This window comes from Rattus norvegicus, chromosome 3, assembly GCF_021556685.1.
Source record: "Rattus norvegicus strain SHRSP/BbbUtx chromosome 3, alternate assembly SHRSP_T2T, whole genome shotgun sequence".
NCBI lineage: Eukaryota > Metazoa > Chordata > Mammalia > Rodentia > Muridae > Rattus > Rattus norvegicus.
In genome coordinates, this window is record NC_141536.1 from 77629801 (window position 1) to 77652793 (window position 22993).

Sequence of the window (22993 nt, forward strand, 5' to 3'; positions counted from 1 at the left end):
CAAACAAACAAACAGGCCAGAGACAGATGATTTTAGCATAGAATTCTACCAGACTTTCAAAGAGCTAATACTAATACTCTTCAAATTATTCCATGAACTGGAAACAGAAGGAACATTGCCAAATCATTTTCTGAGGCCACAGTTCCCTTGATATTCAAACCACACAAAAATTCAACAAAGAAAGAGAATTACAAACCAGTTTCCCTTCATGATCATTGATGCAAAAATATTCAATAAAATAACTTGAAATCTAAATCTAAAAATACTTAAAAACATCATCCTCCATGACCAAGTAGACTTCAATCTAGAGAGGCAGTGATGGTTCAACATATGAAAATCTGTCAGTATAATCCACTATATAAACAGAGAGAAAAACACATGATCATCTCATTAGATACTAAAAAAGCCTTTAACAAAATCCAACACCTCTTCATGATAAAAGTCCTAGAGAGATTATGGATCCAAGGGACATACCTAAATATAATAAAGGCAATTTACAGCAATCCTATAGCCAACATCAAATTACTGGAGAGAAACTGGCTTTGTTGGGTACCGATGGAAGGAGAAGTCCTTGGTCCTGCCAAGGTTGGATCCCTAATGTAAGGGAATGTTGGGGATGGGAGTGGAAAGGGGGGGTGGATGGGGAGGGGATAGGGGGCTTATGGATAGGATAACCAGAAAAGGGAATAACATTTGAAATGTAAATAAAGAAATATCCAATTTTTAAAAAAATTACTGGAGAAAAACTCAAAGAAATTCCACTAAAATTAGGAACAAGACAAGGTTGTCCACTCTCTTCCTATCTATTCAATATAATACTTGAAGTTCTAGCCAGAGCAGTAAAACAACTGAAGAAAATCAAGGAATTATAAATTGAAAAGGAAGAAGTCAAAGCATTGCTATTCTTAGATGACTATAATATGTATAATTGACCCCAAAAATTCTACCAGGGAACTCATACAGCTGATAAACATCTTCAGTGAATTGGCTGGATTCTAGATTAACTCAAAATGTCAGTAGCTCTCCTGTATACAAACAAGGAATGGGCTGAGAAAATCAGGGATACAATACCCTTCACAATAGCCACAAATAATATAAAATATATTGGGACAACTAAGCAAGTGAAAGATTTGCATGACAATGACTTCAAGTCTTTGAGGAAAGAAATTGCAGATGATATGAGAAGATGGAAAGATCTCCCATGCTCATGGATCAGTAAGGTTAGTACAGTAAAAACAACCATCTTACCAAAAGCAATAATAGCTTTAATGCAATCCCCATCAAGAGTCCATCACAATTCTTTATAGACATTAAAAGAACAATACTCAACTTTATATGGAAAAACAAAAAACTCAGGATAGCTAAAACAGTCCTGTACAATAAAAATTTCTTGGGGGCGGTGGGTATCACTATGCCTGATTTCAACTGTTACTACAGAGCAATATTAATAAAAACCACATGGTATTGGCATAAAAATAGACAGATTTATCAATGGAATAGAATCGAAGACCCAGAAGAAAACCCCCACATCTATGGACACTTAATTTTTGATAAAGAAACCAGAAATATACAATGGAAAAAGAAAGCATTTTCAACAAATGTTGCTGGTCTAACTAGATGTCTGCATGTAAAAGAATGCAAATAGATCCATGTCTGTCACTCAAGTCCAAGTGGATCAACACCAAACCAGACACATTGAACCTGATCATAGAGTAAGTGGGGAAGACCCTTGAACACATTGGCACAGGAGACAACTTCCTGAAGAGAACACTGAGGCTCAGACACGAAGATAATTAATAAGTGGGACCTCATGAAACTGAAAAGCTTCTGTAAGGCAAAGGACGTTGTCTTGTCTTTAAGGCAGGTATGCCAGCAGTGGACATTCTTATCTCTTGTTTATCTGACCTTCATTTGTCTTTCATTCTTTTTTTTTTTTTTTTTTTTTTTTAAAGATTTATTTATTTATTATATATAAGTACACTGTAGCTGTCTTCAGATACACCAGAAGAGGGCATCGGATCTCTTTACAGATGGTTGTGAGCCACCATGTGGTTGCTGGGAATTGAACTCATGACCTCTGGAAGAGCAGTCGGGTGCTCTTAACCGCTGAGCCATCTCTCCAGCCCTTGTCTTTCATTCTTTAAGGATGGTTTTGAAGTAGCTAGCTGGAGCTATAGTTGTCATGACCTTAGCTGCAGGTGGGCAGTTTCCTTCTGAGCTCAGTCAGATAATTCCTGGACTTACTCTTTGCTGGATGTGGGCAGGAGACTGGTTTCATTTTGTGTGTGTGTTTCCATAGTGCTGGGCACATGGCAGCTGGCTTTCCCCAGAGCAGGAGGTCCTTGAGAGAATGGAACACCCCCCCCCCAGTATCTTGATTGCCCTATAACAATAAGGGATGGGGGCTGTGTGTGTCCTCAGGATGTTCTGTCTTTAGGGGGGGGATTGCCTTGCCCAGGAGCATTGCTACCACGTGTTTGCTTATCCCTGGAAATTCAGGTGAATACACACCCTGTGGTTGATCTTTCTCTCTCTCTCTCTTGTCCTTCCACAAAGTGACAAAAATAAGCTAATTCTGAGTACCTCAGACCTTAGTTATGTTGCTATGACTGCTTTCCCATCGAAGGCTTGCTTTATTGAGGAAATAGGCTCTTTTGAGCTAAATTAAAAAAACTATGTAGTTAAGGAAGGAGAAGGGGTTAGTCGAGAGATTGAAATATGATTGATTGTCCTGGAGGTCAGTGCTTTATTGAATTCAGGCACGAAGTAGATGCTGGGCTTGAGGTAGTAACAAGGAGTAAGTATATAAACAGCCCCTCCTCAGGTTGTATAGTAGCATGGAGTCCTATAGCAGGATTCTGCCCGAGAGCAGTGGTTGACATGAAGGTCTTACATTTGCCCATGTAACCGTGTGCAAAGCCAGAGGCACAGTATGAAAATAGCCAAGGAGAAAGGTGAGGCTTTTTCAGATCGAGTACACTGTTTAACAGCGTAATGGTTTTGAGAACCTTTGCTGTCTTTTTATATGGGGATGAAACCTTGCACTCAGCTCCTGCCCACCAATAGTCTGATACTGTCATTTTGATTTACTTAATGACTTGGGGTTACCTTACAAAAAGACCACTGCACCTACAATTTTTACTAGTTTGTATTTATAGTTCTATGTCTACTGTTCTAAAACTACTTTGTCTCTACAAAATTCATAAAAGAACTAGCCATTACTCAAAAAAGAACAGCAATGCAAAGATCTCATGTTCAAGCTACCATTTGTGTCAGAGGATATTAGTGCAGGGGGTGCTTCTGTGTGTACTGAGAGCTTCTAGAACGGCCTGGAATGAGCAGAGCTTGAACTTTAAATACCCTGAGAAAAGGCAGTTCTGGGTAGTCACTGGGGTTGTTCTGAGGAAAAGCTCAGGAGATAAGATGTGTATTATGCTACACAGATCGTAAGCACATATGGACAGAGCCTGATCCATATATGACATGGATGTTCTTGGAAACCATCATATCCTACAGTCAAGGAAAACAACCTTTAATTTAGTTTTTCTTTGTCCTTAAAAAAGTGCTTTTAACCTCTGAGCTCTGATTGCCTTCCGTTAAAACACTGTTATGTACTGGGCAGTGGGTATGCCATGGTGCACGGTGGAGACCAGGAGAAAAGAGAGGGAAGTTGTTTTCCACTGCGTGGGTCTTGGGCACTAAACTTGGGGTTGTCAGACTTGACAGCAGGTTTTTACCTGCTGCTACATCATTCTATATACAGGAACGCTTGTATCTGATTGTATTTATAGGTTCATATTTAGTCCAGTCATTCAGTCCAGGGTCTCCAACTGGAATTTTACATTTTTCTTCCTCCTAAACAAAATACATCATATGAACTTATCTGTTAATGTTTCAAATTTGAGTATATTATTTCCTTCTTGATCATAGTCAAACTGTTTTCAATTCTTTTAATAAGAAATTAATTCTGAATTTTCACTTAATTCTTCTCTCCTAGACAGTTAAATCCCACACAGAAGCAGAGGAGAAACAAGCAGAGAGCCGGACTGTCACCCCACCTGCTGCACCAAAACCAAAACGAGAAGAGAACCCTCAGGTAGTACCATCTCTGCCAGGCTTTGTCGGGTCGGGGCATGGGGTTTAGCCACTTTCTCTCTTCTTTCACACAGTAGTGATTACCGAGTCAGATGGACCTGGGGCAGCTTTCTTAGTGCCAAGTCTTGTGGGCCTGAGCACAGTACAGAAAGGGCGAGCTCTGAAGTGATGTCTTACACACATCCTGAAGCAGAGGGGAATGACGCTCTCAGGTGTCCTGTTGCGTTCCTAAGGAAGGCCATGCTGTGCTTGTCTCAGACGAGATGTATCAGGCAGCCGACGCCCTCAGCAGATGCCAGTTAACACTGTAGATGTCATTGTCACTGTGTGTTCTGCTTTGTCAGGACCAAGACCGCTTTACTACACTATAGCCCTAAATCCCAAAGGAGTCAGTGGCTCACAGTGATACACTGAGCATGAAAGTGGGCTGACGATGGTGACATCCACACCATGACATAAGCAGTAAAGAGGCCAGCTCAAGCAGCAGACTGTGTCCATGGGCAAGAGGTCATTTTAGCTTGACACTCTTGGCACAGGTAAAGGAAACACAAGTGCTGGTCTGGGTGTGTTGGTAAATTGCTGGTGATTGAGCTCGGAGACCAGCTATCCATCCCCTCTGTCCTCAGTACTTTCTCCATAGTGAAACCATGCCAGACAGCCATCAAAGCCTCATGCCTTTTCTTTTTTCTCCCAATACTCAGGAGGCAGAGGCAAGTGGATCTCTGTGAGTTTAAGGCCAACCTGTTCTACAAAAGGAATTCCAGGACATCCAGGGCTACAGAGAAACCCTGCCTAGGAACAGAAATTTTTTGTGAGCTTAGTCTAGACTGGCAGAGATAAACTGGGTGGATGTGTGAGGACAAAGAGTATATTGTTAACTGGAATGAGTAGGTTGATTATAGTGAATATTGTGGGCAGCCTCTGCCTTGGTTATACTTTAGAGGAATCGTGGAAGTTGGAAATGTGGTTATCTGCCTGGCCACCGGATATATCATTTCAGCGTGCTGTGCTGAAACATGGGCATCAGACTAAGACTGCATCACCCTGCCCAATCCTTGTTCCTGTCAGAGTTCTCCATCTCAGGCTTTTGTTTGCCTAGGAGGAGTCAAACTCAAGGGTTCCCTATATACTAGTCCCAAATAGCTGAAATTAGAAAAAAAATCAAAGCTCTTTTTTTTTTTTAGAACTCTGAACATAACAATGAAGGCCCAGAGTTCTGAGTGTCCCGTTCAGAAAATGACACAAAGTGTCACAATTTTTTTTACTGCTGTGATTTATTATTTATTTTTATTTTAGTGTATGAGTGTTTTGCCTGCATGTCTACAGGGTGCCATGGAAGTCAGAAGAACTGTAGTTACAGATGGGTGGGCCACCATGTGGGTACTGGGAATTGAACTCAGATTCTTTGGGAAAGTACCCAGTGCTTTTAACCAGTGAGCTATCTCTCAAGCCCCAGAAGGTCAATATTTTGAAGAAGCTAGCAATTTCTGGCACATGCTTCTCTTTCCAGCACTCTGGAGAGCAGTATGGGAGTAGGCCTAGGCAGCCAGGATATGTGCATGTGTGCGTGAGTGCATGTGTGCATGCATTCTCATGCGTTAAAGGCTCAACTGTATTGTTAGTAACTCTGTGAGGATATGTGGCCTAATGGTCGATGGCGTCTTTATTTACAGAGAAGATTTCCTTGTTCTACTTGAGGTGTAGAACCCATGCACCGTAGTAGACAATGAAGACAGTTTTCAGATCACAGCCAACCAAAGCAAAGAACAGCAGTCAGTTCATTCCTTTTGCAGTTTAAAGGATCTGACACTCTATCGTAGAGATGGAGATGGGGTCCTCTAGAGAGAAGCTGCCTCGGTTCTTGTTTAACCGCAAATCCTAATGCTAAGCAGAACCACCCACCACTGTCCCTGAAGTCATTAGCCAGAGCTCCTGCTGTCTGGCTATGTGAGAAAATGTGAGAAACATTGTGGCAAACAGTGGTGTGCGTAGAACTGAATTGCTGCTCTTGAAGGTCTTTAGCTCCTCTGCGTGCTTTTCCGCTATGGATACCTTTAAGAAGATTCTTCTGAGCAAACTAGAGTCACTCTAGAACAGACAGCCTCTGTGGTGGCTCTTCGTGTGATTCTGGCCTGTCAGAGCGGCTTTCCTGCCTTCTGACTAGGAAACCTAAGATTGGTTTTGTAAAATCCTAGACTAAAATATATTCTTTTCTTCTTTGACACAGAAACTTGCCTTCATGGTATCTCTAGGGTTGGTAACACATGACCATCTAGAAGGTAAGAGAAGATTTTTTCTCAGCATGATCTTATTTCTAGCTTTGTTCCTAAAAGTGATGTTTGCTAAATTCCTAGAATAGAAATTTGGAGCACATGATTCAACCAGTGTAAGCGGGATTTCCTATAGAGAAAAAATTGCTCCTGTCCATATAGCGTGTAGGCCCTTCCCTTCCTGGTATCATGCACACTCCTGTCCTGAGAAGCCTCCCTAGATCCTGAGTGAAGGTGACTCCTGGCCTTTGTCTCACAACAGTAGCAAGTGCTCCTTTGACAAGTCCTTGCCTATATCCTCCATCGTCCGTCTGGACATCAGGATCCCAAGGACAGTTAGACAGCTCAGTGCCCTGATCATCTAATTTGGGAGTGGTGAGTTCTAGTTGGGAGTCTGTAGACACAGTTCATGCAGACCGGTACACAGAGCAGTCTAAAAATAAATAAGAAGTAAGAATAACTGTTTATGAGTGTGGTCCACAGCATCACTCCCATTCACAGAGCAGCACTTCAAAGACCATCCTGGCCTCCCTTCCTACTGAGAGGCCTGAGTAGTGCACTTGCTTCTGTTGAGGACACAGTGAAATATAGCCTTGAAAGCCAGCACATTACATAGTGCACTTCTGTTCCTTAGCTTCTTCATTCCTGTCTTCTAACCACAGCCTTTTCTTTTCTCAAGAAATCCAAAGCAAGAGGCAGGAGCGAAAGAGAAGAACAACAGCAAACCCGGTGTACAGTGGGGCAGTCTTTGAGCCAGAGGTACTGCAGCCAGCACTGGCCCTTCCTCACGCCCTGACTCTACTTGTGGCTTGTTAGTCCGTCCCCCTGAAAGCCTGCTAAGAGCCCTTGTGTCAGTACTTGGTCTCTTCAGCTCTGTGAAGGGATGGGCTCCTTCTCTGCTCACAGCTCCACTGCCACTGCTCACCTCTTTAGGTCTTGGCGTCTGAGTAGATACGATCCTACCTCACAGTTTTCGTTCCTCCTATTTGACTCTGCTGTTTTGAAGCAGAGGCGGGCCCCTTTGGAGTACTCTCTCAGAGCCCAGTACACACAGTCACGCTCACTAGCCCTGAGACCTTGGGGTGGTTGGCCTGCCTGGTTAGCATGCAGTAGGCATGTTTGCAGTGTTCGTGATGACCACGCTACTTAATAGTCACCTTTCCTTCTTAACTCTCCAAAGCGTAAGAAGAGTGCAGTCACTTACCTTAACAGCACAATGCATCCTGGGACGCGGAAGAGAGGTGAGTGTCTTTTAAAAACACCCTGTCTTGCTTTTTACCTTTGCTTTCTGTGTTGTGTTTCTTTTCCTTCTCCCTCCCTCTTTTCCATTGTCCTAGAACCTAGCTGCTCTATCCATTTAAAATAGTTTTTGTTGTTTTCTGAGAATATGGAGGAAAAGAGAGATTTCTTAGCTCTCTGAACTTGGGGCTAATGCTGACTTTCTGGGTCCTGGCTAAGCTGGCTCAGGAGAATGGGGTAATGCAGCAATTCCTGCCACAAGCCCACCAGGCCATTTGTGAATAGCTCAGTGAACAGAACATCGTGTGAAAGGAAGTGTTTAGCATCTTTAAGCAGCCTAGCACTGCTGTTGCCAAGGTGTTTCTCATACTGTTTCAGTCTTCCTGTTGCCGGTGAAGGTAGAATGGGACTATGTTTCTGTGATCTGCAGACTTTCCAGGAAGAGAACTTGGAATATTTTATCAGGGAGCATCTCGAGCAAAGGAAGAAAAGCAAGCTGTTAAAACAGACTCCCTCGCGCAGAGAGAGACTTCTAACACAGTCTGTTCTCTTCCTCCACCCCTTACTCTAGGCAGAGCGAAGCAGCAGCAGCTTTTACCACACAGGTCTAAATGGGTCTTCATAGCTCAGGCTTAGACTCATAGACAAGGCACTGAAATCACTCTCTGATGTCAGTCATACATCCCAAGGTCCCTCTCTCCGTGTGGTAATGTGTCCCGAGTTCCGGTTGCAGGCTGGAAGGTCAGAGTAGATGGCTAGCATTCTGATCTTTGTGCATGCACCCGGGCTCTCAGAGCCACTGCAGACTTCTGAGGTTTCCCTGACCTTTGCCTTGGGCAGAACTACTAATGTGCCATTGTCTTCCTGAGGCACACCCAGCCTTAGTGACATGAGTGATCCTTTATCAGTCTGTCCTGCAAGTAACCAGCCTATCTAGATGGGAAACCTTATGTTACTGCTTTGTTCTGGCTCCTGGGCCTTAGTCATAAGTCACTTTTTGGTTTTGTGTTGAGCTCTTTGTTTAGTGACCACACAGTTCTCTGATAAGAGGCCCCAACCAGTGGCCTCAATTAACTGGTCTGCTGGGAGATAGTATCTGCTCAGAGAGCGGCAGTCAAATGAGCCAGAAAGATCAGAGACTAAAGGCTGCGTTTGAGTGCTAGAGCATACCTTGTGTAGGTTAGCGGAGAGGATTCTGTAGCTGGCTTTTTCTCCTTACGGCACTTGGTTCTTTGGGAAAAGACCGGGCAAGTCTCTTTGTAACTCAGGCTCTGTCCAACTGACACAGGCAGTCCTAGTGTAGTGTTTGACCATTACAGTACCTGTGCATGACCCTGACATAGACTGGAATTGGTGAGAGAGCCTTCACCAGCACTTGTAGGCAAATAAGGCTTCACTGGTGTTTCCTGACTTTGGTGTGTGGGCTTGTCCATAGTCACTCACAGATTAGCAGCTATCACCTGACTCTCAGGAGTCATGGACCTTGATTTAGGTGTGTGGTAAGAGTGACTGCCTTAGATGCCCTGTGACCATGGGCTCTGCTTTTTTACAGTCTTTGGAAATTGCTTCAGATTGGGCCTTTCAGACAAACAACACCCTGCCCTCTCCTTAAACATGTAGTCCGTGACGATTGGTGTTGTGAAACAGAGGCAGCTCTCAGACCTTTACAGGGATGCCCAAGGCTTGGAAGCCTATGACTTCCCTGATATTCTTACACTGCAGCTGCTCCTAGAAACTCCCTTGCAGTGGCTCTGACAGCAGAGGGCTAGAGTAACTGCCTGGAATTCTGCCTTCTCACACTGCCTCCTCCACCCTACTAGCAAAGTTTGACCTGTTAGCAAGAGACACAGGAAAGCAGAGATGCTGAATAAATTCATTCAGGAGAACAGCGGGTCATGAACAATCATGGCTACAGAAAATCCTTGGCAACTAATGCAGAAAATATATAGAAACTTTGTTCTAGCTTCGGCCTCCTCCTGTTAGAAACCTCAGGTGTGATAATCCAGGCATGACCGTGATCTGCCTGAGATGGGTCTCCTTACAGACACCAGCACCTTAGCCATGCTCTAAGGCTCCCTTCTCCTCCTCTTTTAGGGTTCATGTAGTTGTTTCTAATGGCATTGCCATCTTTGCTTCTTTTCCGTCCTCTGGCCTGTGTACTAACCTTCTGTCTGCTACCTCACTTTCCTTTCCATGCTAGCCAATGAGGAACACTGGCCAAAGGTATGTAAGATCATTTTCCCCTGTCTTTCCCTCCCCCTTCTCCCCTTTTGTTCCCTTCTCTTGGTATATAGGTCGTCCTCCAAAATACAATGCAGTGCTGGGGTTTGGAGCCCTTACCCCAACATCCCCCCCATCCAGTCATCCCGACTCCCCTGAAAATGAAAAGACAGAGACCACATTCACTTTCCCTGCACCTGTTCAGCCTGTGTCCTTGCCCAGCCCCACCTCCACAGACGTAAGTAACTTGGGACGTGCACTCTCTCTGAGAGCTCACATGGGAAAGCCATTGTCCTATGCTGTGTCCTCACCAGACTGACCCTTCCTTGCTAGCCCTGGAACAGCAGGAGACACTGCAGAATGCTTGCATACCTTGCGAAGTAGCTTTCTTATGGGGTCACAGCTGTTCCATGTCCTTGAGAGTCATGTTCACACACACAAAGCCAGGGATCCCAGGGTTTCAGAGTCTGGATTTGATCAACTGTGAATGAGCTCTCAGGAGGGTGGGGACATGGGCTGTAGCTGAGTGGTTTCTGTCACTGGTGTGCTAGAGCTAGGACATGAGCAGGGCACATGCTTCCAGAAGCCCTGCTGCTATAGTAGGCACGAGGTCTTTTGCTGGTGGAACTGCTCAGAAACAGAGTCCAGCACTTACATGTTCTGCTGAGCAAGTGCTCCTCATGAGGCTGGGGATACATCAAGGAACAGCCAAGCAATACAAGCACTCAGGGGAGTTGTGTTCTGTAGAAAGAGGGAGACAACAAGGGAACAAATATGTAACCTGTCAGACACATATGAGCACAAGGAGGAGAAATGGAACAACAGCAAAGCACAAGGAGCGGTGCCTGGAAGGCGAAGGCATCATCCACGAAGAGGGAGAGGGGACTTCTCAGCTGTGTGGGGAGGTGTGACCAGAGGTGAGATAGGCCTACACATACAAGGTTCTATGGCTTCTATTCTAAGTGCAACAGGAGACCATCAAAGGGCTTTAATAAAGGGATGAAATAATTCTCAAATTATATGTGATTTGTTTCAATCTGGAGATGCTGGCACCTGTAGACAGGCTGCAGCAGCGATGCCCAACACAGCGTCACCTGTAGACAATCTGCAGCGTGATGCAGTGTACAGTATCAGCTGTAAACAGGCTACATCCACAGCATCACCTGTAGACAGGCTCCGGCACACAGTATCACCATTTGCTCCGATTGACCGCTTGTTGCTACATTTGTTTCTTTGTGTGCTTGCACCCACTTGTACATGCAAACACATACATGCACTTTTTTTCTGAGTAAATTAAGAATCTTCACCTCAGTGGGGTGTGATGACGTACACCTTTAATTCCAGAATTCAGGAGGCAGCCCCAGGCAGATCTCAAGTCCAGCCTTGCCTACAGTGTGAGTTCTAGAACAGGGCCAAACAGAGAAACCCTATCTCAAAAATTTTAAAATAAGGGGCCAGAGAGATGGCTCAGTGGTTAAGAGCACTGACTGTTCTTCCAGAGGTCCTGAGTTCAATTCCCAGCAACCACACGGTGGCTCACAACCATCTGTAATGGGGTCCGATGCCCTTTTCTCCTGTGTCTGAAGACAGCTACAATGTACTCATATACAGTAAATAAATAAATCTTTAAAAAAAACCAAAAAAATAAAAAGCAAAAACAAAAAAAGAATCTTTTCCTCTGAGAATAACAGTATTCTGCTGTGTAGCTGCCGTGTGGTTATAATATTATGGGAATTGGTTACATCTGGCATAGAATACTAAGTCCATATTCCAGTTTTTCTACTTAACCCATAACTGCATTCGTCTGAGATCACTCTTGGTGTTTATTATCCTGGTTGTATCACTTAACTCTCCTTTATTTTGAAATGGTTTCTTAGGCCATCATTTTTTAAATTACATTCTGTTCATTTAGAGTATGTATATCTGTGTCTGTGTGGGAGTCCATGCATGGCACATGTGTGGAAGGCAGAGAACAGCTTTGGGGAGTCAGTTCTCTCCTTCTACTTTGTGGACCTCAGGAATTGAACTTGGCTGTCAGGCTTAGTGACAAGTGTGCGAATCCACTGAGATGTCTCACTAGGACCTCTTAAGGCCATTTTTGTTTTTCCTAATGGTGGTGTCCTTTTTGATGGCAGTTACTCTGTTGATAGCACAGTGTTGCCCCACTGAATTGTGCTAGTTCCCTCCAGAGTGGACTGAAGCATAGGTTTTTGAAGGAACCTGGAATCAGGGTGACAGGCCTGCCTTCTCACTGTATCACAGCAGGAAATGTGTGCTGTCAGCCTCTTGTTGACTTTCATCTCTTGAGATAATTTCCACTGAGTTTTTTTTCACTTGTGAAAGTCTGTTTTCCCTCTGGTCAGAGGTGGCCTTGAGTCTGCCAGACTGTTGCCCAGAGACCTTAGCCTCCATTGATGGTTCCTGATGCTTACAGAACCACCTGGATTTTGAAGGGAGGACTGTATAGAAAGAGACCTTGGTGAAGGGTGGAATGAAGTAGGGAGGCCAGTAGGGAGGTCCAGACAAGGGCTGATGACAGCTGACTGGTCCTGATGGAGCAGTAGATGCAGGGTGGAGAAAAGTGGCCAGTTCTGTTTGTATTTTGAAGAGTTAGGTAGATTACATTGGGTAATGGGGGAGGGATTCTCAAAGATAAATATAAAGTTGACAGCCTAAACATCCAGGAGGCCAACAGTAACATTTACTAAAGGTGACAAGAAAGACAGGCTTGAAGCAACAAACCAAGAGCTTCTTTGTCTGTGTCCTCACCCCTTAGGAACTTTAGAACCTCCTGTTAATGTCTTCCCATAAAATGATCCTTAAAGGTGAAAGTGCTCATGACTTACTAATGGCACAACCCTCTCCATGAGAATGCCTCTTGAACCCCTAAGTTAGAATTCTGGGCAGCAAACAAAATACTATCTTTGGAGAAGTGGGGGTCACAGGAGAGTTCTGTTGCCAGCATTTCCTTCCTTGGACATAGCTGTTGCTATAAACTCACCCTGGTTCTAAAGACTTGGTGTTCCATCCGTCCTTCGTAACCTTTTCCCTAGTAACTGATGCAGGTTTCAAACTGGCAGGCTAACAAGCACATGGTTTCTGACATGGTCCCTGTCAGAAACCATGTTTGCTAGTACTGAAGACTTTTCCAGCTTTTCCCGAGTCCAGTTTGATCAAAGAAGCCAGCAGGTCCCTGACCCCTGTACAGTGCTACACAGTGCTGGGGAGGGGCTTTGCTCACAAGTTAATACTTAGACCACATTCCTCTTGTCTGCATTCTTTGGTTGAGTTTATTCTTTTTTACAAACTAGACCTAAAAAGTCTGCTCTAGTCAAATCACAGACTAAAAGCTTTTGCCAGGTTTCATCTTAAAACATGAACATTGTTCTCTTTATAAATCTAAAGTCAAAATACATTTTTCTGAAACCACTAAAAATGTTCAGCACTTCCCAAGTTAAACCCAGTGGGATACTTTTTTTTTTTTTTTTGGTTACGAATAATTGACTTCCTACTTTTACAGTATCCCAACAGCAGCTGTGATTAAAATCAGCGCACAGGGTTCTATGTGTTTGCTGCCGGGTAGCATAGCATCGACATTAATTAAACAATAACAGTTGAGAGCCAAGCATTTCCTAGGGATCAATAACCATCTAGAAGGGCTTGATAATATAGACCCAGACACCGACCCTCACAACGCACCTTGTCACTGCTGTCATTTTTATGAGAAGGGAGGATTTGCTGACTAAGGATAAACCCTCAGCATAGCAGAGGTGGACTTGGTGAGGCAGCATGTCCTGTCCCAGCAATGCCATGGTTGGGCACTTCTTGCTTCCAGTTTGCTTATGACCTGTTACAGGGTTAGACCTCTGGATCTCCATTCTTGAAGCATGGACTGATCCTAATGGATGAACTATTTCTGTATTCTATACTCATTCTAACATCCTTGGACTTTAAAGTGTTAGGGAGAGCAATTCTCAAAACATCTGCAGTCACTGGCACTTTTCAGGGGTGTACAAACCAGAACTGTTTCCCTAATGGTACCAGCACATGCAGCATCATTTCTATACTCACTGTCAGGACTGGAGACACAGCTTCCCATGTGATACCATGGCTATTTAACGCTGACTTGTGTTCTTGAGTCGGGTTTTATTTTCAGTGTACTGTTGCTGTAACTTTCTGTGTTCTGTAACTAATTCAGAGGTTCTCAGTGATTTTGAGTACAGAAATCCCAACACTCACAAACTCTAGACACTACTGTCATAGTGTATGTAACTATGAAATTTGAAGGATGCAGCTGGGAAGATACATGCACATGTACATAGGCACAAACATACAAGCAAAGGGGAGTTTCCTACATGATTTCCTCTATGATTGGAAAGATGTGTCCCCTCAGTAGTGTGGTAGCGGAGGAGGGACTGTCTGGCTGCTTGCTCTGTAGTCCTGTGGTAGGATCTCTGACAGAGTGCAGACATCCTAAAGTGGTATGCCAGCGCTGACCTGTTGACTGTCCTCCAGCTTGTCCTTCAGTTTCCCTTCTCTGTCACTGTGACCCATGTGTCAGCCCTATCCAGAGAGCAGGCTGCACACCAAATGGATGGAGCATACCTCTGTATATTTCATTTTCCCTGTATCCTTTCCTCCAAATTTCAGATGGTTGTATTTTCTTGTCTTTTGATGGCGCCTCCTGTTCTGAGGGCCCCAGCAGGCTTCCCCCAGCACTGAAACCACCACAAAGGGTGCAGTAGAGTGGACTGTGGCTACTTTCTCTGTCTAGTGAAATATTTTATGGGAAGAATAAAGCCTTCCACTGGATGTGAGCAACAGATGCCCAATGCTGGCTCTTCAGAGCATTGCCAGCTGTGGCTGTGGCTCCTTCACTCCCACGTTAGAAGTATCAGTTCTCTTTGCTCCTGACTTGGGCTTTCCCATTTGAACATTTACTTGGGGAACATTTCCCCAAATGAGCAAGAAGTTCAGTAAGTCATTATTTCTTGCCTGTATTTCCAGGTCTTTTAAAACTCCCTCTAAAATGATAAATAATAAACGTCCCTCCTGTTGGTATGGGACATCGTGGTCAGTGGATCAGTGCCTGACAATGTCTGATCGCTGAATCAGAGTCTTGGTGTTGGAAATGCCAAACGGTTACCTAAGCAGTTGATTTTAGCCCAGACAACTGTAGATCTTTGCTGTAAACTCCGAATTTATAAGGTTAAATTTTTCCTCTAAATCTGAAGATGTAAAGGAAGTCTTTAATGTTAAATTGCTGCCCCGGAAATAGAGCTTTGTGGAGCAAGTGCAGCTTTGTGCCATTGGAAACTTCTGCTTTCCGGAGCACTGCAGTCAGAGGGCCGTCTCTGCCCAGCTCAGTTTCAAAAACACTTCTGTGCAAAACCATGGTGTAAAAGAAAGGCTACGTTGAGTTTTCATGTTCTTTATCGTTTCTCTTACCTTCCCTCTCCATCACATAGGGTGATATCCATGAGGATTTTTGCAGTGTTTGCAGAAAGAGCGGCCAGTTGCTGATGTGTGACACATGTTCCCGTGTGTATCATCTGGACTGCTTAGAGCCGCCCCTGAAAACAATTCCCAAGGGCATGTGGATCTGTCCCAGATGTCAGGACCAGGTACTGGGGGTGGGTCACATGGATGAGGGACCAAGGAAGAGAAAGAATGCCATGGAAACTTCTGTCCTTCCCATCCTGGGGAAGAGGCCTCTCCTTTCTCTCTTGGTGGTTGTTCTCTAGGCCCCATCCTCCTGGTTCGTGGCACGGCATGCAGGCACCACCACAGCCTTTGTTCCCTCACAGGCTTCCTGATGCATGAATTGCTTTCTTCTTTAGGAAATGACTTGCCTTCCCCTTCACAGTACAGACCCTCAGCCCTATGTGGTGGCACAATCCTATAATCCCAGCACTAAAAAGGGCTGAGCCAAGAGCTTAACAAATTCGAGGCTAGTCTGAGCAACATAGTGAGATGTACACTCTCACTATGAGGAAACAAAACAAAAGATAAATTAAGATCCTTGAAAGTTTATTCTAGACTGGATCTGGTTTTGCATGCCTTTAGTCCCAGCAATCGGAAGGCTGAGACTGGTGGATCTGGGTTTGAGTCCAGGCTGGTCTACATAATGAGTTCCAGTCCAGCAGGGCTACAGGAGTACAAAGTGAGATGCTATATCAAAAAAACAAAACAAAGAAACAAAAAACCTAAATAACAAAAACCTGACTGAGATCATTTTTTAAACCTTTCCCTTTTTGTTGTTTTTGCAACACTGGGACCCATTGTGCATGCTGCTTAAGCATCAAGGGCCTTGTGAATGCTACTTACTGCTCTACCATTGAGCTGCATCTTCAGTCCGTGGTGTGTTGAAACAAGATCTCTCTCTGTAGCCCAGGCTGGCATTGAACATGGGATTTCCTGCCTTGGCTTCTTGGCCTACAGGTACGACCACAGCTGACTTAGTCTTCATCCGTTGACTCCAGTGTAGTCAGAGTGCCTTCTCCTGCTCCTCTCTCATGGTCCCCTGAGAGTTGCCTACACAGGGGCTTCCGTGTTTAGAGCTACATTTAACATCCTTTGGGTGTTTGGGAGGACATAACAAAACTAAATTTGAAATAGGAACCCTTATTAAATCAATGGCAGAATTGCCTGAGGTGACTGGTGTCCAGACTTGTGCTTTTCTGGTTCTAGCTGTAGACAGTGGTTGGGGTTGTGTGTCTTTCTTTTGCTTGGTTGAATGGATGTTTTGTTTCTGTCTTTGCTTTGAGACAGGGTCTCACTGTGTAGCCCTGGAACTTGTATGTAGATCAGGCTGCCCTCAGGCTCATAGAGCTCTACCTGCATTTGCTGGGATTAAAGGTGTGCCCCACCGTGCCTAGCTCATGTGGCCTTCTTTAGTTTTTACCTCGTGTATTCGTTTTCTGTGTAACTGTGTGTTATCAGCCTGTGTGTCCGCACGCCTGCTGTCCTGGGCCTTCAGAGGTTGTTGGCTGTCCTGGGGCTGGATAGACAACTGTGAGCTGCCATGTCTTGTCAGTGCTGGGATTTGAACGTGGTGCGTCTGGAAGAATAGCTAGTGCTCTCACCCCCTGAGCCGTCTCTCCAGCCCCTCACGTGGCTCTGATACAGGAATACTCCCAAGTCCCTGCCTCTCTCTCTGGTCCAGGATTTTGAGTGATGCTTCCATAAGCCTCCTTGGACCTTGTCTGCAGCCACAGACACTGGTGTTAGAGTTCTCTTAGGTCTCAGGAAAACTGTAACTTCTGGTTTCCAGATGCTGAAGAAGGAAGAAGCAATCCCATGGCCGGGGACCTTAGCCATTGTTCATTCCTACATCGCCTACAAAGCAGGTAAGGTCTGCCTAGGGGCAGGCACGGGTCACTGCGGGGCAGTGTGGGGTAGAAAGTCTGCGAACCGCCTTCGAGACTGTGGAGTGTGGTACCCTTTAAAGCCTGGCCAGGCCAGCGGCATATCCAGAAGGGAAGCCTCGGGGCCTACCCTCTCGGTGAACAAAGCCAGGCAGGCTTTTCTGAGAAATCCATTGTTTAAATGCTACTTTTTTCCCTAGCAAAAGAAGAGGAGAAACAGAAGCTACTTAAGTGGAGTTCAGATTTAAAGCAGGAGCGGGAAGAACTGGAGCAGAAGGTGAAAGAGCTCAGCAGTTCTATAAGTGTAAGCCGCTCTTCTTTCTCCACACAGTACTGCGTCCTTGGCAGATGGGGCCAGCCTTTCCTTGTATGAATGCGATCACCTTGGGTAGCCGGACGGCTGCCTTCCGAGTCAATGTGCAGCACTCAGGGGCCATGCCATGTGCTGCTTGCCCAAGCTCCAAGTGTCCTTGTGGCCGCTGTCTGAGAGGGTTTGGGTCTGCAGGGGAAGAGATGGCGTAGCAGCTGCACTGTTGTAGCATCACCCGGTGCCTGCACATTTTGAGAGGAACCTCACTTAGCCCTGAGCAGCCGCAGGCCCCCTTGAGTCTTTAGACACCCGAGTTACTAGGCTGGAGTCTGTGACATTGGGCTATTTCAGGTCTCCTAAACATTACTGGCCCACTCGTGCACTGTCTCTTAAGTTACGACTGACTCAACGATCCTCCACAGACCTCAAGCCAGTCCCTGTATCCCCCACGGGCTTCTTTTTTTATTTTTTATTTTTTGGTTTGGTTTGGTTTGGTTTGGTTTGGTTTGGTTTGGTTTGGTTTTTCAAGACAGGGGTTCTCTGTGTAACATCCCTGACTATCCTGGAACTCGTTTGCAGGCTGGCCTTAAACCCTTAGAGATCCACCTGCCTCTGCCTCCCAAGTGCTGGTCTTAAAGGCGTGTGCTACCCTGCTGTCACTAGCTTTTTAATCACCTGTGAGCATGGCAGATGCAAGCTTTGGGGCAGCTTTCATGGTGACTTTCACATCATAGCATTGTCAGTGCTAGTGTCCGATAGAGCTGGTTTGCACCCTACCCATTGGTACCATCTCCTGCCTCTCATATCTTCCTCCCTCCATAGTGTGTGCCCACACCAGGTAGGTGCTGGATGCCAGTGCACAGGAACTGGTTCATGGGGCCTCTCTCTCTGGGAGGCCGAGCACCAACCCTTATCCTTTGCTGCAGAAATGCATGGAGATGAAGAACACCATCCTAGCACGGCAGAAGGAGATGCGCAGCTCCCTGGACAAGGTGAAACAGCTCATCCGCCTCATCCATGGCATCGACCTCTCCAAACCTGTAGACTCTGAGGCCACGGTGGGGGCCCTCTCCAATGGCCCAGACTGCACTCCCCCTGCCAACGCCGCCTCCACACCCGCCCCTTCCCCCTCCTCACAGAGCTGTACAGCGAACTGTAACCAGGGGGAAGAGACTAAATAACAGCCCCCGAGGAGACGCCACGGTCCTGGTGGCGAGGAGACTCTAGAAGAGCAAAGCCGGATTTCTTCTGGAAAGTACAGAGTTCTTTTGGTTCTTTGGTTCCAGAGAGAGAGAAGATGCTTGTGCCAGGTGGCACCGAGTTGCCAATTGATTCTTGTTATTCTGTGTGTACATGCAAAGACTGGACCATGTTACATGAAACAGTGCCAGCTGGAGGTTCTTTGCCAGCACCATGCCAAGTGACATAATATATTACTCTCTCTATTATACACCAGTGTGTGCCTGCAGCAGCCTCCACAGCCACGGTGGGTTCCTTTCTGTTTTGTTGGGTGGGGAGCAGGGACGGGCAGAGGGAGGAGAGCAGGTTTCAGATCCTTACTGGGAGCCATTTGTTTAGGTAGAAAAGACAAGTCCAAAGAGTGTGTGGGCTTTCCTGTTCCTAAACTTTTCACTACCATAAAACCAAAAAACAAAAAAAAAAAAAAGAAAAAAGAAAAAAAAAGGAAATAGAGATTTAACTAACCCAGTGCCCAGAAGAGGGACGGGAAGGGCTGGGAGGGGGCAAGGGTGGGAAAGTATATGACATAAGCAGTATTTAACGTTCCTGGAGGGGCCTAGTGCAAGAGGAGAGCCCAGTCCCTCCTAGCTCCGCCCCGCCCACTCCTGCAGCCCCTCCCCTCTGCTTGGTGTAGTGCACAGCCCCAGGTGGTTCCCAGGCCTTGCTAAGCAGGAAGGGGGGAGTGCCAGGGGTCCCAAGGGAGAAGGACGGATTAGAGGTTTTACTTGAAAACAAGCTCCACCCCTTTTCTATATTTATAAGAAGAGAAGGTTCTGAGCAGAGCAGCACGGCCCAGGTGTGTGTGAATGGAGACGACCCTTTTCTCTTCTTCAAGTTTATTTTGTTTCTGTTCTTGTTTTGTTTAAACAACGTTTTGTTTTGTTGTTTATTTTACCTTTTTTCTTTTTTGTAACAAGAACTAAAATAAGGAATAGAAAAGCTGTTGTTAAGGCTGACAGTCCTGTTGAGGGTAGCGAGACCTTGCATGATAGAGTAGGCGTCATAGTGTCAGTGAGGTTGGTGAGTCTGTGTGCGTCCTGTGTCATCAGTCAGGCACTGTTCTGGATTGTTTGTTTCGTTTTTTTACTTTCTGGTTTTGTTTTCTGGTTTTGTTTTTTGTTTTTTCATGCAAGGGCAAAAAAAAATCTTTGTACCTGGGGAAAACAACAACTTTTTTTTTTAATTAAAAAGGAAAATAAAAGATATTGAGGTCTTCCTAGTGTTACTTAAATTAAGATCAAGGTAAGAAACATTGTAAAAATTACAGAAGTGCTATTTGTTTCCTAAAAACAGTGATTTCTATTAAAAAGGTGTCAGAACTGGAGAAAATGCTGTGTAGTTACAGTTTTTTAGCACAGAGCCTACTGATCCCGATGACGTTTTGCTGTACTGTGTCTCTAGACCATGTGCCAGTCCCCTGAAGGAAGGGCGGGCCAGCTCCTCCCACCTCTTCCTCCTCAGGCTTGCTGTCTCCTTGGCACAGGGGTCTCTCCTGTGCTTGAAGCCAAATGGAATGTGCATAGCGTCAGGGCACCCCACGCACAGTCTCAGACCTTGTTAGAACGCAGGCTGGTGCCCACCTAGACCTTCCCTTGGTGCTGCTCTCAGGCTTACAGCCACCAGCATTACTTACGCCTCGGGGGCCCCTTGGGGGACTGACCAGTGAGGCTCCTCACTGCCTGTATGCTTGGCCTCCGGGAGGGCATAGGGTGTAGGCTGGCTGAAGGGGGAGATGCCTTGAGGGTCTGTAGGTCTCCGAGAGCCCAGGTGACCTTCAAGTCCATCTTGTGCTGAAGAGAGAGGTCTGAAGCTCTGGCAGGCCTCTGTCTGCTAGCCCCAAGGTCAGAGTTCACTCGAATTCCACTCACTCACATGCTTCCTGGGTTTTCCTGGGCTAGAACCACTATGCTCGCCTTGTATGGCCTAGTGTAGACTTTTTTTCTTGGAAAAATGGAGTTCTGAAAAGCTCTCTACTCATCTTTCCCACAATACCATAGGGAAAGTAACTCTATGAGATGCATGCTCCGACTGGAAACCCTTGTTAAATGTTCTTGAGTGAAGGGACAGAGGCCTAGGCTCTGCCCCCAGGTCTGAAAGCAGCATCTCTCTGCAGTGCACCAGACTCCCAAGTCTAGGAGTAGCAGGAAAGACCCCTTTGCTTCTTCCTTGTCCAGTTAGGTCCAGGGCAAAAGAACTGGATCCTGACAGAAACTACAACAGACCAGAGGTGCTTGTGAGCGAGAGCAAGGCCCATCCACACCAGCCGCCCATTCATCTTCCCAGCGCTTGAGAAGAGGGCAGGCAGTTTGGCCACACAGGCCTCAGCTTCAGGGCTCTGCTTCGGTCTGGCTGAAGGGAGCAGAGAAAAGCCCTCTTTTCTTATTCAGGAACTAAGGTGCTGTCTAGTTAGCGGGCGTTGGAGATGCCTGGACTAGTGGGAGGAATCTTTGGCAGAGATTCAGAGACCAGCAGCAGGCTGATATCCTGCCTCAGCTTCCCCCAACCTGCCAACCCCTCCTGGACTTGTCTGGGCCCATAGGCTGGGGGCTTGGCACACAATGCCTACCTGTGACAGGAAGAGGTTGACAAGCCATCAACAATCACTACAGGCCTTTGCTCCAGACGAGCTGCTGGTGACAGTGAGGACCTGAGCAGCACAGACTCCCATCTTCTGATGTTTGGAAGCTGAGCTGCCTTGAGTCGACTGGAGTGAAGTAAAATGTAGCTTTGCTCCAAGCCTCCGCTGCTGGCCCTGCCCCTTCTGTCTTCTTGCCCTTACCTCTGTCAGCACAGAGCTCCTTTCTGTCCCCTTAGGCCTGTGAGTACCTGTGACCACCCGAGACATACACACATACTGCCCCACCTAAGCTGCCACCAAGCCTTCATCTACTTCCCCACCTGCAGTGTGTTCTCTTACAGCCACCTGTGTAAGGCTTGCTAGCATGGCAGTCACTTTGGAGGGCCTTGGACCAGGAGTCCCCTTGTCTCCCCCATACCCCCAGGTCAGGCTGGCAGGTGCAGGCTGTACAGGTCAGCACCATCACTGCCGCCCCCTCCCCCGAAGGGTCTTCTTCCTTTCTGAGCCACTGTCTTTGTCTGCCTCAGCTGAGCTCCACCAGTTCTCATTTTTCCTTGCTTTCTCTGGCTTTGGGAGGTAAGCTTTGCTGATGGCACCCTTCAGGAAAGGTCCCTGAATGACTTTGCCTGTGTGGGACCTGCCTCTACAGCCAGTGACAACTGCAGGCAACCTCCAGCTGGCCCCGTCTTAGTTATTGGCAGCCTCTTAGGGCCACCTCTCCTGCTGCTTCACCTTGTCTCATGCCCATCAGGCAGTGTTAAGGGTACATGTGTACCCAGCACTGCCCGAGTGACTGTGCTTCCAGCTGTCTGTCTGCACCCACAGCTGCCTCTCGGCCACCTCTCTGATGCTTCTGATGCTTCCTCTTGGGGCTATTGGAGCCTTCCTGACTCTCACCACCAGCCCTCCTTCCCCCAGCTCACAACCTTTAAAAGGTCTCTTCCCTCTAGGCCCTCCTTTGGTATGGACCTTACGTAACTAAAGGGCTGAACTCTTGAGGTCATTCCTCCCAGGGGCAGGAGTAGGATGGACCAGTGGCCCTTTTCTGGACACTGGGTTCTCCAGACCCCATGGCTTCTGTTGAATGCAGGCTACTTTGCTCTGTGTAAATGACTGTGGACCTTGTCCCACCCCTCATCCCAGCACCCTTGGCAGAAAACAGGAGTATCATTTCTCATCCTGCCTTCAGCCGGTGCTCCTGGTCAGCTCCTCCCCAAGAAGGAAATGGGTGACACCCCCCTGCCCCGGGAAGATTCCACTGGTCCTCTCCAGGGACTGAAGAGTCCCACATGGCAGCCTTGGCCCCTGCACCCCTCTCCAGTGTTCTTGCTCTTAGCCCTGGGTGAGCTGCAGTCGGGTGGGTGGGCTGAGCAGACCTGAAGTCAGCAAGCTCCACATAGAGCCAGCCACACCCAGTCCTGTCTGTGTCCGTGCCCTTTGTGATTTCAGTCTTGGTAGAATTTGTATTTGGAGTTTTGTGCTTCAAAGTTTCTGTTTTGTTTGTTTGGTTTTTGTTTTGAGGGGGTGGGGGGTACAGAGCAGCCGATCAATTTGTATTTATTTATTTTAACATTTTACTAAATAAAGCCAAATAAAGCCTCTCAGCCTCTTGGTGTTGAGTTTGGGGCTGGAATGGGAAAGTGTGCACAAGAATCCCCACCTCTAGCCTATGGCC

General features: G+C 46.3%; 1 protein-coding gene across 50 annotated transcripts in view; it reads left to right on the forward strand.

Moving 5' to 3' along the window:
- Phf21a (PHD finger protein 21A) overlaps positions 1 to 22922 on the forward strand; it is a 177771-nt gene extending 154849 nt beyond the window's left edge. For 21 of the 50 annotated variants that reach the window (XM_087653216.1, XM_087653221.1, XM_087653219.1 and 18 more), the window contains 9 exon segments: positions 3998 to 4096; positions 6323 to 6374; positions 7045 to 7124; positions 7546 to 7606; positions 9899 to 10062; positions 15293 to 15448; positions 17098 to 17173; positions 17392 to 17495; positions 18428 to 22922. In XM_087653216.1, the coding sequence (XP_087509342.1) occupies positions 3998 to 4096; positions 6323 to 6374; positions 7045 to 7124; positions 7546 to 7606; positions 9899 to 10062; positions 15293 to 15448; positions 17098 to 17173; positions 17392 to 17495; positions 18428 to 18682 (1047 nt within the window). In that variant the 3' untranslated portion in view covers positions 18683 to 22922. 50 annotated transcript variants of the gene reach the window in all.
- The last annotated feature ends 71 nt before the right edge of the window (positions 22923 to 22993 follow it).